General features: G+C 40.5%; 1 protein-coding gene across 1 annotated transcript in view; it reads right to left on the bottom strand.

Moving 5' to 3' along the window:
* Nucleotides 1–17,852, bottom strand: part of LOC133806076 (serine carboxypeptidase 1-like) — a 114,346-nt gene that overhangs the window by 67,914 nt on the left and 28,580 nt on the right. The window contains exon 2 of the mRNA XM_062244211.1: nucleotides 4,261–4,368. Within this exon, the coding sequence (XP_062100195.1) occupies nucleotides 4,261–4,368 (108 nt within the window). The remainder of the gene's footprint in view (nucleotides 1–4,260; nucleotides 4,369–17,852) is intronic.

The raw sequence follows: 17,852 nt of genomic DNA, 5'->3' as shown, positions 1-17,852 counted from the left end.
CACGGGGGAGTTGGAGCAGGGTCTCTCTATGCTCCTTCATTGTATCGTCAGGAGTGGGACACTGAAAATTGGCTGAAAGATAACATATTTCTACTAAGTACGGATCTAAGAGCTAAAATCTCGAGCACAGAAATAAAGATAACAAGAATACTTACGAATCCGCCTGAACGAGTAGTGTCGAGACGGGAACAGACCGTCTGTCCAGAAGAAGGCCCTCTTGAAATCAGGCGGATGATTGGGAAGATCTCCAAAGACCTTCTTCTCCTTGGGATAGCTCGAGAGGTAATAAAAGCCATCCCCTCCCCGAGCTCGGGAGGGGTTACTTTTCAGGCAAAAGAGATACAAGATCTCTTGAGGCGAAGGTCCTTTCCACCCCATCTCGTGGTATAAGGACCTCAGGGCAGACAGTACCCTGTAAGAGTTGGTGTTGATTTGGAACGGGGCCAACCCAACGAAATCCGTGAAGTCCTTGAAAAAAGACTTCAAGGGCAATAGAGCTCCTGCCCTCATGTGTTCCTGGCTCCAGGCTGCGTATTTCACACTGGCGTCGCGGCCCCCAGGGGCGAAGCAGCTTCGTTCATGGTCGACCGGAGGTCGACACTTCAAGGAGCCTGACAGGCTAAGGCCGTGGAAAGCCAGGATGTTAGTTATCTGACTAGTTGTGGTAACCGAGCTCCAGTAGTGCTCGGCCTCAAACATTTCTCTCCTCGGCTGCGAGGAAGAAGGTTCCCCCATTAGTGAAAATTTGAGCTCTCCTGGATGGTACGCGACAGTAACCTTTAATGCAGGATCGAGAGGAATCGGCCTAGGTCCTGAATAGGATTCCGGATAGAGGGCCTCCCGAAGAACTCTCCTCTTCCCCTCTATGACCTCGTCTATCTGGCGGCGGTAGTGAGCTCGAATGTCCTCTTGCTCGTGCACAAGCTCGTATTCTCTTATCCGACGTTGATTCCGGGCGAACAGCGATTCTGGGCTCAGAGATTTTGGCTCGTAAGGGATTGCCAGCAACGACCCCCACCGTCTTTCTAGATTCTGTGACATCTAGCGAGAAAGAAAAAATGGTGAGGGCCATGCATGCAAGAGTTCCGAGCTCGAACTTACGAGCTCGGGGTTAAGGAGCAAAACAAGCTATATATTAAGACCCTTATTAAAGAGTTAGGACGTGCGTTCCACGGGAAAGGAAGGAGAGTGGAAATTTTTTTGAAAATCCCGAAAATCAAGGGAAAAGAGAGTGGCGGTTAACCAGGAAAGGCAGCCTTGGGTTTCGTGCATTTGTCAAGGCCCATGTTTTTTACCCGAAAACTTAGTGTACAAGAAACGTCGCCTAAAAAATTTCAAAACCCAGAAAATAGGAACCTCACTCAAATATGAAAACTGGGTATAAGCCAGTGATGTAAATCCAGTATGGAAGTCTAAAAAGCATAAGAGCCTATCGGATCAAAACCTCCTATCATATTATGCTAAGGATGTAAACTAGTATATACACATACACAGCAAGAACAGCATGAATAAAAACTGACAAAATGGAAAACAAAGATTGCATACTTATACAATAATGGCGATTGCAGAGAGATTGTCGATTGAAGAAGAGGTTGCAAATAAGAACTCACGGACTCGAACAGACCAGGGTTTCTTTGTTTCTTTGGCCGAGAAAACATGCACATAATAGAAACTTTATAAAGAGGTCTCTGATTTCGTTTTTCTTCTTTTCTTGCTTTTGGTGAACAAAGGTAAAAATGAAGATGAAGAGTGGGGTCTCGTATATATAGATGGAAAAAGGGGGATTAATCCGGGGCGTTGAATGAAATCCTTGCTAGATCGGACGGATGGGAATCAATGACAAGATGGCGCCGAAAAGGTGGCAGACGGATGATCGTGGGCATGTTTCCAAGGTACTCAAGTACCAAAAAATGAGCAATATCTAGCTGACGCGTGTCCATTTTCAAAAGTGTGACGGTACAGTTCTCAAAGAAAGTAGTTCAAAAGTTTCCTTCTCTTAGGATTTGAACAAATACTTTTGAGGGGGCAAGATGTTACACCCAGATTTCGAACTATGTTAAATATGACCAAGAAATTTGGATTCGCAAACAAGTGGACTCATAAGGTTGGAAATATGCTCCAGGATTAAATATCGAGCCTGCAGGACATAGACGACCTCGAATATGGTGAGCTCGGAGTGTTCATGATCTCGAGAAGGTAGCTCCGGAGACGCATCCATCATCAGGGATGACCCTAGATCAGAGGTCCTGAGCTCGACGCACATACGATCTCGAAAGATGACGGGAAACCTGGGAAGCTAAAGCCTTGGAGATACCTGATAACCACCTTGAATATATATAAGTGATGTCTATACGAAATGTAATCCTCATTTATTATTGTAAATCCCCTAGAATCGTGGGATTTTATTTAGTCAGTTATACATCCCCTGGTCTTCAGGGGACGTTTCCTTTTATATCTAATTATGGGCATTTAAAGCCATTTATTTGATTTACACAAAAAGAGTAACTACCCAAAATATGTGGGATAGTATTCTTCGATCTTCTCTATAAATGGAGAAGCCATGCACCATTGTAAAGGAGCGACATTCTGAACCTTGAGAGGATATTCTGGAGAATTCATTCCTGAAGAATTTCCAGAGATAATCTTGAGTTTAATAATAGGGACTCGTGGACTAGGCAGATTTAACTGCTGAACCACGTAAAAATCGTGTGTTTGTATTATCTTATTTCAATTGGCCATTATCAGTTATTGTTTATGTGCTCTTCTTTCACTGTTTGATGAAGAACGGCGTCAACAAACTACATATATATAATAATTATATTAATATAAATTCAAATTCAAATGTTATAAAATATCATTATTATAATAATATATAATACAAAACTAAATATTTAATAATTATATTAATATAAATTTAAATGTTATAAAATATTATAATGATAATAATATATAATCCTAATTTTTTATTGAATTCAAATATTATAAAATATTATCATTATAATAATATTTAATACAAAACTAATATTTAATACTTATATTAATATAAATTTAAATATTATAAAATATCATTATAGTAATAATAATATATAATACATAATTTTAATATTTATTAAAAAATATTATTTATGTTTAAAAATGTTATCTTATTATATATATATTTAAAAAATTCATAAATAATATTTTGGTTTAAAATGCACAATAAAACAAAATAAATTAATACACAAGATTAATATATTTATGTTATTTTTATATATATAATATTATTTATTTATTTAAAATTTATATGATAATAATATAAATTTAATAAAAATAATTAATAAATTCTATAAATAAAACTAAACAAATGCCGTTGTTTTTATCTAGGATATATATATATATATATATATACTAGATACAAGCAACGTGCAATATGCACGTTTGCTTAGTTTTATTTATAGAATTTATTAAATTTATATTAATGTCATATAAATTTTGAAATAAATATCTTATTTTAATTAAATAATTTATTTATTTATTTTTGTTTAAGTTTATGCTTATTCTAATTTTTGAATTTGGGAGTGACAATAAAAGATTATATATTATATATTTAATATAATATTAAATATTATACATGTATTTTAAATTTAAGTTTCTTGCTAGTTTTTTTTAAATAAAAATTTGTTGCTAATACACAATAGATTATATTATATGTTTAATACCATATTATTCTAATAAGTGAGTTTAAATTTAATTAAATTTTATTTAAGTTATAAAACGTATGATTTTATTATTTTTAAATAATTATCATTGTAAAATATCTCAAAAATATCATATTTTAATTATTTATTATTTTAAAATAATTATCATTGTAAAATATCTAAAAATATATTATTTTAATTTGTTTAATTATTTATTATTTTAAAATATTTATCATTGTAAAATATCTCAAAAATATCTTATTTTAATTTTTTTAATTATTTATTTTATTTTATTTAAGTTTAAGGGTTTACAAACTACCGTTAAATATAAGAATATTCTGTTAAATATAAGAATATTCCGTTAAAGTTAACATTAAACAAGTAAAAAATCATTAAAACCAAGAATTTCCGTTATCTACACGCTTATTATAAAAGAGATATATAAAATATTTTTAGTAAGAGCTTTATAATGTATATGTTAACCCTTTCGACGCTTTCAAACGTACTGTACTATAAAATTAATACATGTTATTATATATAATGCTCGTCATATCTATCATGTGTTCAAAGAAAAATTATTTACCTTGATTCCAGGAATATTTATTTAGATATAGAGCCTTTCCATCGGTGTTAACTCTGAAAGGTCCTAATTCTTGCATGGCTCCATATCCAAAAGATGAGCATCCCGGCCCTGTACCCAAATTTATTCAACTCGATCATATTCATATCATGATTTCCTTATAAACATATATGATGATATCCTTTCTTATTTATATATATATAAACTAGGTAAAAACAACGTACATTACACACGTTTATTTAGTTTTAAAGTTGTAAACATTATCTATAACTTTAATAAAATTTGGTTCACTGTTTAAAAAAATATATATAATAGAATTAATTATAGTATATATAAATATTTATATGGGTACATAACATATATATGAAATTAATAATAAAAATAAAATAAGAATAGAAAAAATTATAGTGTAGATAGTAGTATATATACATAAATTATTTTTAGTTTCTAATGTCTCTCACAATCTCCTTTGGTAAATTTAATAAAAAACAAACAATCACAAATTTATAAGATAAAAAATGATATGTATGCCTTTATTATTTTTAAATAAATATAATTTAATTATTTAAATTATCATAAAATATTTTTAAAATATCATATTTTTATTAATTAATTAATTTATTTTTATTTAAGTTTATGTTTGTTCTAGTTTTTGAATTTGACAGTGACAACAAAATATTATATATTATATGTTTAATATAATATTAAGTTTAAGTTTAATTAAATTTTATTTAAGTTATAAAATATATGATTTTATTATTTAAAAAAATTATCATTGTAAAATATCTCAAAAATATCATATTGTAATTTGTTTAATTATTTATTTATTTAATTTTATTTAAGTTTAAGTCATGTTTACAATTTACTGTTAAATATAAGAATATTCTGTTACATATAAAAATATTCCATTAAAATTAACAGAAAAAAAAAATAAAAAATCGTTAAAACCAAGAATTTCTATTATCTACACACTTTTTACATAAAAGGGATATATTTTGTTAACACGACTCTTGTTTAATTTTAGGGTTTATTTAATTTTGGATCGCTCTGCATTTTTTGTTTTGTTTTTAATTTTTTATGGATCTCAATGCTAATCAACAATTTAGATTTTTCATTCTTATTAATTTTTATTTTTATCTTTCTCCTCATAAGAGATGACCAACAAAATTTGATATCATTTTTTAGTTTATTATTAACCAAATTTGAGCTAGAAATATTTATAAAATAGTATAATTGTTTGAATGGGAAATATAAGTGCAAACTAATATTAAAAAACCGAGAACCTAGAATTGGTATAAATCATTTATTTTATTAAATAATAATGTATAAAAGTAATAATATAGAAGAGATTAAAAAAAGTGGAGGGTGTTACAAAAGTTTAGAAATATATTTGAATTACAATTATAAATTGTATGTTTCTGATTACTATATAAATATATATATATATATATATATATATATATACAGATATATAAATGATACGTAGTTCAATTTTTTTGGATGGTAGTGTACACTGTTCTTTAGTCATGTGGTCGAGAGAATCTATAATTGATATTACACGGTAAACTCTTCCAATTGAAGCAAAAAAAAGTGGTATTGTCATATAAATTCAAAAGGTAATTACTACATCCAAGAAATATTTATGCATAAACATGTTTATATATATATATATATAATATATTGAATAATTGTACTCTCTTTACTAAATATACTTCATCTTACTCTCGCTCTCCTTGTGATCTATTAAATCAATAAATAACATGTAAATTTTACTAATGGTTTAAAAAATATTAAAATATAAAATATTAAATAATATCGCATGAATGAAAGAAGATATAAAAAATAGTGCAATAGGAAATTTTCTTAACACTCATCCCTTGTATAAACATAAAAAGGAAGAAAATGAAACGCATGTAAGTACGAAAACACATGTATTTATTATAAACTAGATAAAAGTAGCATATATAGTCATTTATTTAGTTTTATTTAGAAATATATTAATTTATTTTTATTATATTTTTCTGATTATCATATAAATTTTAAATAAATAAAGTATTTTAAAAAATTTAAATCTGTTACACCCAGATTTCGAGCCATAAAGATTGTGACCTCGAAATATGGATTCGTAATAAATGAACTCGTAAAGTCTGGAACATGTCCGAAATCTAAGCAACGAGCCGGCGAAGCAGAGACGACTTCGAAGATGATAGCCTCGAAGATCCTCACAAGCTCGAAAGACAGACCCCGAGGTACGTCTATTCTCGGGATGGCCTCAGATCAGGGCTCCGAGCCTAACGCGCGTATGAGCTCGAAGTCATGTAGCCTCGGGAAGATGCTATATCTCGAAAGTCAATAAGAAACCTGGGTGAATAGGGCCTTGGTGATATAGGATAATAACTTCGAATATCCTAATGAGTCATTTATAAGAGACGCGATCTACATTGATTACTATAAATCCCCTATAATCAATGGATATTATTTAATCAGTTATACGCCCCCTGATCTTCAGGGGACGTTTCCTTGTATATAGGATTGCTGGCTTTTAATGCCATTTAATTTATTTGCATATACAGAATAACTTCTCGAAATATGTGGGATAGTATTCTGAAATCTTCTCTATAAATAGAGAGGTCATGCACCATTGAAAGGGACCGAATTTTTGTGATCTTGAGAGAAAACTCTGGAGAATTCATCATTGAAGAATTTTCAGAGATCATCTTAAGTTTAATAACAAAGACTCGTGGACTAGGCAGATTTAACTGCTGAACCACGTAAGAAATCTCGTTGGTATTATCATATTTTTATTGGCCATTACTAATTATTGTTTTCGTGCTCTTCTTTCACTGTTAACGAAAAACGGCGTCAACAGTTTGGTGCTTTCATTGAGAGCCTTAAGCATTCAGTCCCTGAACAAGTTATGGCCGCTACTAATCAGAATGTTCCTGAAGAAAATTATCCAAGATGTCCTGGGAAACAGCCGATGGAAAACCCAGATGTTGAAGAAAGAAGCGGATCCTCCGATTCTCGGGGACCACCTGCTTCGCCAAGAGATGAGGATATGTATTACAATCCTGAGCAATATGCTCCCATTGTGGAACTTGAGAACTGATAACTGAAACAGCAGTTGGCAGAGGCCAACAAGCGGAATGAGGAGTTAGCGAGGATAGCCGCAGAGGCGTAGGTGGCTCAGCCCCCGCCTCTGCGTGAAAACCAAGCTCCTCCTCCTAGGGACGTGCATGTTCCTCCCTGCAGGCCTCGTGGGCGTCCACGAAAGAATACTGCCACAAGAAGGCCGGCACAACCTCCGGCACCAGCAGAGCCATCCGCCCCCCCTAGGCCTCAGAGAAGTACTCGGGCTAGGGCCCCGGTTAATCCACCTGTGGAAGTACCTGCGGGAACTGAGAACAACCGAGCCCCTGCAGAGGCTCGAACTCAAGTCCCTGGGAGCGCACCGAATGCAACCAACCCATCTCGGGCGAACTCCGAACCGTCTAGGCCGTGAAATGGGTGGCAGCCACCATCACCCATACGGTTCCCTCCATCACCTATAAGATATCCTTCACCCCCTCGCAGGAATGCTCAATCAGTTCGAGATCAGGATGAAAGGTGTGCGGGGAGGAGACAAGGAAACAGGGAAGCTTTCCAGGAGCGGAGAGATTCCCTATCAGAGAGAAGTCAAACATCTCGGTCTCGTACAGCGGAAACGAGGCGGCACAGAAAAGACCCATCTCGAAATAACCATGCAACGAGTTTTACTAGTGACGATTCTAGAGATACCAGATCGGTCAGCATGCATGATCGAGGTCGTAAGAATACTGGAAACCGCAGAAATCGCTCCGACCTGCGAGAACACCTGAATCAAAGTCGGGGTAATGTTGACCCGATAAACCCGGACCTGAGGGATCGCTTGAATAGGCGTAAAGATCCCTTACGGAGGTGCGAGCCTAGAATTGTGATCGATGACAACCGATTCCAGACAGTATCCCTCGTGGACCCAGTCCAAGAAAGAATTGATTAGTTGGAAAAGGCCTTTAGGCTTTTGAAAAATGAGCAAGGACAGGATCGATATGAAGATTCTGATGAGGAGCTTGAACCGTTTGCTCCCCATATTTCAAACACTCCATTTCCCCAAGGATTTCAGATCCCTCACGTCCCAACGTTTGAGGGAAAGACCGACCCGTACAGCCATCTGAGTACGTTCAACACCATAATGAGAGCCAGTAACGTGGGTTACGAGCTCAAATGCATGTTATTTCCAGCATCATTGACAGGACCAGCCAAAAGCTGGTTCGAAAAATATAAGAGACACTCAATAACTTCTTGGGAGCAGCTGTCAAAAGACTTGAAGAAGCAGTTCAGAGCCATGATGGGGGTTAGACCTGAGGCATCAACCCTAACTAACGTTCGGCAACAGCTGGGTGAGACATTAAAAAGTTATCTTACGAGGTTTAATCTGGAAGTTGCCCGAGCTCGAAATGTGGATGACAGTGGACACTTAATGGCTGTCCAAGCTGGAGTAATGCCAGGAAGTGCTCTCTGGGACGACATGCAGAGAAAACCGGTGAGGTCCCTAACCGAGTTTAATAGACGAGCGCAGAGGTTTGTCAATGTAGAGGAAGCGAGGTCGACACTTAATGTGACTTCCCAGCCCGAAACTACAACGATAAACGTAAACTCTGCCTCAAGCTCGGTGGACCTAGTAGCTTCAAAGCCTGCTGTGGGAAACCCTTCCAAGAGAAAAAAGAACGAAGGGAGTAACCCCGAGGCCGAAGGAGGAAAGAAAAAGAATGGGGAGAGATATTTCTCCGTGTACAAAGTGTACACCGAGCTCAACGAGTCTCAGGAAAACATATACCTGGCTAATGAAAACCAGGTCCCCTTCAGGCGTCCGAACCCAATGAGAAATCAAAAATCCAAGAGGGACTCCAGGAAGTTTTGCCGATTTCACAGAGACACCAGGCATACTACTGATGAATGTCGACAGCTGAAAGACGAGATCGAAGGATTGATCTCGAGAGGTTACTTCAGACAATATGTCAAGAACCAGAGTACTAATCAGGCGACCGCGAGCTAGGAGCAGCCGCGTTGCAGCCCACACAAAACAATAATTCCCGAGCTCGGGAGGAAGATAGGCCTCTGCCGATAGATGGAGAGGATGTAATAACCATCTCGGGAGGGCCTCATCCCACAGGCATGGGCAGGAATGGCTAAAAGAGATACGTTAACGAGCTGAAGACTGGGGACGGGTCTCCCTATGAACCCGAACCTAGAGCTCCAAAGTGTCAGAGGGTTGAATCTCAACCAATAACCTTCACTGAGGAAGACGCGTCCCATGTTCAGTTTCCTCACCATGATCCACTGGTTATCACTCTCCAGCTGGCTAATAAAAGGGTCCACCAAGTTCTCATAGACAATGGGAGCTCAGTTAATATTCTCTATAGGGCAACCCTCGAAAAGATGGGACTCTCCCTTCGCGACCTGAAAGCGTGTGCGACTACTTTATACGGCTTTTCAGGAGATGGGACTGCCTGCATGGGATCCATCGAGCTCCCCATAACCTTGGGAGACTACCCGATCTCAGCAACCAAGATGATGGAGTTCGTGGTAGTGGATCTACCTTCAGCCTATAATGTGCTGCTCGGGAGACCCGCCCTGGTTGGGCTGTGGGCAGTCACATCAGTAAGGCATCTGGCCCTTAAGTTCTCGAGCCCTAGCGGCGTCGGGACATTGAAGGGAGATTAGTTAGCTGGGAGGGAGTGCTACCGCATTTCCTTAAGAGGAAAGAAACAGACGAGCGCACAAGCACTCGTCGTTATTCAAAGAAAAGACGGGACGGTCTTAGAGATTGATGAAGAGATCGATCCAAGGGTTGAGGAGAAAGCTGACCTCGAACCCTTTGAAGAACTCGAAGAAATTCAGCTCAAGGAAACCAATCCCTCGAAAAAGGTGAAGGTTGGAAAACACCTCCAGGATGAGACAAAATAACAACTAATTTGCTTTTTAAAGAAGAACCAGGATGTCTTCACATGGTCACATTCGGACATGGTGGGAATAAGCCCGAATATAGCAAGCCACACACTAAATATAGACAAAAGCTTCCCTCCGAAGCAACAAAAGCGAAGACAGCTGGACGGCGACAGAAAGAAGGCACTGAAGGAGGAGGTTGACAGGTTAAAAGCAAACCGATTCATTAGGGATGCCTTTTACCCTGACTGGGTATCCAATCCGGTGTTGGTCCCAAAACCTAATGGGACGTGGCGAACCTGTATTGACTATTCGGACCTCAACAAAGCTTGCCCGAAGGACTGTTTTCCATTACCAAGGATCGACCAGCTCGTGGATGCCACGGCGGGACATGGACTGATGTCGTTCATGGATGCCTATTCTGGATATAACCAGATTCCCATGCATACTCCCGACCAGGAACATACGAGCTTCATAACTGATAAGGGACTATATTGTTATAGTGTCATGCCATTCGGGCTCAAAAATGCTGGGGCCACATACCAGCGGCTCGTGAACATGATGTTTTCAGAACAGATAGGCAACAACATGGAAGTTTATGTTGACGACATGCTTGTCAAGTCTCAACTTAACAATAACCATGTTGATGACCTCGAAGAGTGCTTTGGCGTGCTCCGAAAGTATAACATGAAACTGAATCCTCAGAAGTGCACTTTCGGGGTATCATCAGGAAAATTCTTGGGCTTTATCGTGAACGCTCGTGGAATAGAAGCCAACCCCGACAAGATCCAGGCCCTGATTGACATTCCCTCACCTCGAAGACACAAGGATGTCCAAAGTTTGACCGGCAGGATGGCGGCCCTAAGTAGGTTCATTTCAAAATCTACGGACCGTTGTCTCCCGTTTTTCAACCTTTTGAGGGGAGGTAAGAAATTTGAATGGACAGAGGAGTGCGAGCTGGCATTCCAGAAGCTTAAAAAGCATCTCGCCGAACCCCCCATCTTATCAAAACCTAAAACGGGAGAAGTACTGTACCTATACCTTTCCACCACCGAACACGCAATAAGTGCAGTTCTCGTTCGAGAAGAAGAAAAGATGCAGAGGCCCGTCTATTACATCAGTAAAAGGTTACTGGGGGCAGAGTCAAGATACCCCTTGATGGAGAAGCTGGCTCTCAGTTTAATACATTCATCTCGTGAACTTCGACCCTATTTTTAGGCGCACCCCATCCATGTGTTGACTGATCAACCACTTAGGCAAGTCCTGTCTAAACCGGAGGCTTCAGGTCGACTTCTTAAATGGGCGATTGAACTCGGACAGTTCGAGATCACATACCACCCGAGGATGACCATTAAGGCACAGGCTTTGACTGACTTTATAGTGGAGTGTACTGGCATGGCCAACGACGAAGTTATAACCCCGGCCCACGAGCTGTGGAAACTTTACGTCGACGGCTCATCTAATGAAAAAGGATCGGGGGCAGGGGTCATTTTGGTTACTCCCGCAGGGAGCAAGTTTCATTCGGCCTTAAGATTTGACTTCAAAGTGTCGAATAATGAAGCCGAATACGAGGCTTTACTGGCAGGACTTCGTATAGCCAAAGAGCTCAAAGCTAAAGCTATACATTGTTACAGCGACTCCCAGCTCATGGTTAATCAAATTTTGGGGGAATACCAGGCTCGTGGCACGTGGATGGCAGCTTATTTAGAGAAGGAAAAATCTGCATTGGAGCATTTCAAATTTTATGCAATCGAACAGGTTCCCCGAGAGCGGAACTCAAATGCAGATGCCTTAGCTCGGCTCGCCACCTCCGCTGAGAATGATGAACTAAACGTTGTCCCCATAGAACACCTCTCGACACCTAGCATTAATGAGCCAGAGGAGGAAGACGTGTGTATGATTGAGGCCGAGCCTACCTGGATGACCCCGATAGTTGAATATCTCGAGACTGGCGTCCTTCCAAAAAATCGGAACCAGGCTCGAAAGTTAATGTATCAGCTTCCCCGTTACACCATGTTGGACGGAAAGCTATATAGAAGGGGATATTCCATGCCATTACTACGGTGCGTAACTCCACCCGAAGCCAAAAATATCATTGAAGAAATTCATGAAGGGTTCTGCAGAGATCACACCGGGGGGCATAGCCTATCCAAGAAAATCATACACCAAGGATATTTCTGGCCTACCATTAAAACGGACTCTTTCAAGTACGTGAAGAAATGCGACAAATGCCAGAGATTCGCCACGATTCCTCGAGCTCCACCATCCGAGCTGACCATGTTGTCCTCCCCTTGGCCATTCACGGTATGGGGAATCAATCTCATAGGCTCTCTCCCAACAGGCAAGGGCGGTGTAAAATATGCTGTAGTCGCTGTGGATTATTTCAAAAAGTGGACGGAGGCTGAACCGTTGGCAACAATAACTTCCAAAAAGGTCATTGATTTCGTGGTAAAAAACATCGTATGCCGATATGGGGTGCCGAGGAAGATTGTATCCGACAACGGAACCCATTTCGATAGCGACTTGTTTACCAACTTTTGTGAAAAGAATGGAATAATAAAGAGTTTTTCGTCAGTAGCTCATCCTCAGGCAAATGGCCAGGTCGAGGCTGTAAACAAAACTCTCAAGAGTTCATTAAAGAAAAAGTTGGAGGAAGCAAAGGGACGTTGGCCCGAAGAATTTCCCAAAGTCCTATGGGGATATAGGACCACGGCTCAAACATCAACGGGGCATACCCCGTTCTCTCTAGCATACAGATGTGAGGCTATGTTGCCTATCGAGGCCGACATCCCTACAATTCGAACTCACGTTTATGACCAAAGCTCGAACCATACTCAGCTCGAAGAAACCTTAGACTTGATTGAAGAAAAAAGAAATGAGGCTCAGCTGAGGACGCTGCTTACCAGCAACGAGCTACCAGGTATTTCAACAAGAGGGTTCGAGATCGAAAGTTCGGTGTGGGAGATCTGGTGTTGAGACGCATATTTTTGGCAACGCGAGATCCAACAGCTGGTGTGCTCGGGTCGAATTGGGAAGGACCATACCAGATAGAGTCAGTCATCCGGTCCGGTGTTTACAAGCTAGCGAGATTGGATGGGAGCCTGGTACCGCGAGCATGGAACGGCGAACACCTTAGACCTTACTACCAATAGTATAGGAAAAGTGTTGCCTGTAACCATGATTTTTTCTATCTGTATTAATTTGTCTGCCTTTGAATTCCATCAAATAAAGATCTGTTCCGTTCAATATGTTATGTCTCTTTTTATTTTTGCAATCTCTCTTAATTTAATAACCTATGGTCAAACTCATAGGATATTAAGGGGGCATCATTGGTATATGTACCATCAGCTTAAAAAATAAAATAACATACACGAAATACATACAAGTGTTTGGATACAACCAGATGCGCGAGCTTAGATAGTTTGGACGTAACCGAATTATCAAAAACATACAAGTGTTTGGATACAACCAGATGCGCGAGCTTAGATAGTTCGGACGTAATCAAATTATCAAAAACATACAAGTGTTTGGATACAACCACATGCGCGAGCTTAGATAGTTCGGACGTAACCGAATTATCAAAAACATACAAGTGTTTGGATATAACCAGATGCGCGAGCTTAGATAGTTTGGACGTAACCAAATTATCAAAAGATAAAAACGTTTGGATATAACCAAATGTGCGAACTAGGTTAAAAATGTAAGTGTGGATTACAAACCAAACACGAACTTAATAGGTTTGGAGCAAACCAGCTAAAACTAATCGACGATAAGTGGGAACCTAAACCTACTTCGAGATAAGTCGAGATCGAGGCTGGAATATCTTAAAGGAAAATAATTTCGAACTCATAACCTCGGAGAAATAACCGAGGACAAGAAAAAGTAACTAAGCAATAAGATATAACTAAACCATTCGCATTACATACCATACAAGTAATTTCGGGTTCATGGTTGAAGTAATATCCGACCTTGATAAATAACGAGATCGGAAGCGGATAATTCGAGCAAACGATGCATGAATGCGTTGGGTTTCGAGCCTAAATCCAAACTATGTTTGTATGAATAAATAAACATAAATGATTCATTAATATAAAATGTGCAAAATATTTCGAGCCAAGAAATGTAAAGCATATGTATTAATATAAAAAGAAATTGTATCAGCCCTACGGGCATAAGTTAAAATAATTACAAAATAAGGGGATGCAGCCCCAAGATAAGATTTCCCCGAGATCAGATTCAAGAAGGAGGAGTCTCCTTGGCCTTCTCAGCATCGGCAACACTGGACCCCCCAGGAGGAATAGCATGACTATCCTTCTGAGCAGCCTCCCGAGCAGCTTCACTCGCCTCGAGACGGGCATTCCACCGCTCTACATACTTTGCCTCAAGAGGACCCAGGAAGCTAGTGGCATTGCCAGCCCAAATTTTGTACATGGCCTGGTCGACCGCCTTCTCCTTCTGCTCTTTGAACTCGTCTAGGAGGCGGGCCTTCTCGCTTTCCATGATGTCGGAAGTGGTAGCTTTCTCCTCCTCGAGCTTAGCATTAGCCTTCTCCAGCTCCGCAAGACGAGTCTTCGCCTGTTCAAGCTCGGCCTTTATCTTATCCAGCTCCGCGGGATGAGTCTTCACCTTCTCGAGCTCGGTCTTCGAGTCCTTGAGTTCATCAGCCATTTTAAGCTGGAGATCCCTTGACTCTTGGGCCAGAGACATGCTCGTGTGCACCTCGTTGGTCAGCTTATAATTAAGCTGTGCTGAAACGACAAGGGCCTGAAATACAAAGAATGAATTAGCTCACGAGCCGAGACATAAGCAATTAAAGGAGAGTTGCGAAGATTACCGCGGCAGTAAGTTCAATACTCTTATCATAAAGAGTATTACAGTCTGAGGCCTTGTGCACAAGATTCCAGTGGTCAGCGCCGAAGCCTGAAAAAACTCTGACCCACTCGAGAGAGAACGTCCGAGCTAAGCACAGCCCCTTGGGTCCCAGCAACACCGTCAAGCACGAACTCCTCAACATGAGGTCGGGCCGTCGGCAGTAAAACCTTGGAGATGGAGGGTTTCTTCGGAAGCCGCCCGACTGTTATTTGAGTGTCGGCTAGAGGAAGCGAGATGGGCGCAGTTGAAACAGGTGCATCAACCTGGACACTCGGCTCCTCGGCTGTGCTCGCTGTAGCCTGAGCCGTTGGGGTCTTCTCAGAGCGTCTGGGGACCTTGGATGGTCGATCAGACCTCCGCGAGGCTCTCGGGCGCTTACTCTTCTGAGCTCCAGCTCCCTCATCACTAAAAAGCACAGCGTCAAGGTCGGGATCCATAGCGCCTGCACAGTATCAATCGAGGTTAAAGATAATTCTAATAAACTTAAAAAAAAAACCAAGTAACGGAGGACCTAACTGGAACTCTCCCCCGAGCTTGAGCTCGGAGACCACGAAATTCCCCCATCTTTAGAAGAGGCGACGGGAGTACCTTCCCTATAGGTGGACGTCAACCTCGAAAGGTCCCTATAGTCATTGGTCCCATATTGGACGGCTATCCCGTCCCACACCTCGTTCAGACTGTACATAATGTCATACTTCCCGAGCCAACTATCAAACCTATGAACTCGGTCATCTACCCAAGTCCATATATAGAAGTGGTCTCTATAATCGGGGCATAAAACTAACCTACCGAGTTTGTGTTTTAATAAGGTGGGGGACCACATTTTCGTTCTAAGGATGACTTTACCTTGATCATCCGAGTCCGAGCTCGAGGCTTCATCGTTAGCCTCGTTCCCCGATGGCGGGCTTCTTCGGCGAGCTGGAGGCGGGGGCCTTACCTCTCTCCTTAGAGGGAGGACGCCTGTAGGCAAAGGCATGTGCTCCCACTGGTCATACTTCTTGTTGGACCAATCCAAGGTGGACTGGCCATCTCCCGAAAGCCCGCAAGCTCGGAGCTTACTTTCATGCAAAAGGTATGAGAGAGACCTCCTGCCATAAGGGAGTTGGAGCAGAGCCTCTCTATGCTCCTTCATCACGTCGTCGGGAGTAGGGCGGTGAAAATTGGCTGGAAAATAAGACACATTTCAACTATGTACAATCCTACAAACAAAAGCCCGAGCACAGAGATAAAGAAAGTTGGAGTACTTACGAATCCGTTTGAATGAGTAGCATCGAGACGGGGACAAGCCATCTGTCCAGAAGAAGGCTTTCTTAAAGTCAGGAGGATGGTTAGGAAGGTCCTCAAACACCTTTTTCTCTTTGGGGTAGCTCAAAAGATAGTAGAAGCTGTCTCCTCCCCGAGCTCGGGAGGGGTTGCTTTTCAGACAAAAGAGATACAAAATCTCTTGGGGTGAAGGTCCTGTCAACTTCAATTCATGGTACAACGAACTTAGGGCAGACAGAACCCTGTAAGAATTAGTATTGAGCTGGAATGGGGCCAACCCAACAAAGTCCGTGAAGTCCTTGAAGAAAGACTTCAAAGGCAGTAGCGCTCCTGGCTCCATGCCACATACCTCAGCCTGATGTCAGGGTTTCCATTTCCTGGAGCATAGCAGCTTCGTTCACTAGAGGTCGGAGCTCGACATCTCAAGGAGCTTGACAACCTGAGACCATGGAAGGCCAAGATATCAGTTACCTGATTCATCGAAGTGACCGAGCTCCAGTAGTGCTCGGCCTCAACGAATTCCCTCCTCGGTTGCGAGGTAGAAGGCTCTGCCATGAGTGAGAATTGGAGCTCTCCCGGACTGTACGCAACGGTCACTTTTAACCTAGGATCGAGGGGGATCGGCCTGGGCCCTGAATTGGATTCTGGATAAAGATCCTCCCGAAGAGTTCTCCTCTTCTTTTCTATGACCTCAACGATTTGGCAGCGATAGTGAGCTCGGGTCTCCTCCTGTTCGCGCGCGAGATCGTACTCACGAATTAAACTTTGATTCCGAGCAAACAGCGACTCTGGGCTCGGGGTTTTGGGCGAGTAAGGGATTGCCAGCAACGACCCCCACCGTCTTTCCAAATTCTGTGACATCTAGCGAGAAAGAGAAAATGGTGAGGGCCATGCATGCAAGGGTTCAAGAATTGCGAGCTTGACAGGACAAGCTCGGAACTTAAGAACGAAACGAACTCGATACTGATACCCTTATTAAAGAGTCGGAACGTATATTCTACGAGAAAAAGGAGGAGAGTGGACAATTTTTTTTTTAAAAATCCTGAAATATCAGGGAAAAAGGGTGGCGGTTAGTCAGAAAAGGTAATCTTGGGTATCGTGCGTTCTTTAAAACCAAGATTTTGTACCCGATATCTTGGTGTGCAAGATATGTCATTTAAATTTTGAAACCAAGAAAAAAGAAACCTTGTTCTACACCAAAACTGGATTTAGAACCAGTGATTTAAACCTAGCATGGAGACTTAAACGTGAAAGCCTATTGGTCAAAAATCTCCTAGCGTGACAAACTAAGAAAGTAAACTAGTGCATCAACAGAAATTGCATTCACAGAAATAACAAGAACAGCACAGACGGAAAACTGGCATAAAGGAAAACAAAAAGATAATCAGATGCTTACACAATGATGGCGATTGCAGAGAAATCGTTGATTGAAGGAGAGGTTGCAGGTATGAGCTTACGATCTCGAACAAACTGGTGGTCCTCTGCTTCCTCGGCTG

The sequence above is a fragment of the Humulus lupulus genome, chromosome X (assembly GCF_963169125.1).
Source record: "Humulus lupulus chromosome X, drHumLupu1.1, whole genome shotgun sequence".
Lineage (NCBI taxonomy): Eukaryota > Viridiplantae > Streptophyta > Magnoliopsida > Rosales > Cannabaceae > Humulus > Humulus lupulus.
This window is presented reverse-complemented; position numbering and strand designations above follow the sequence as displayed.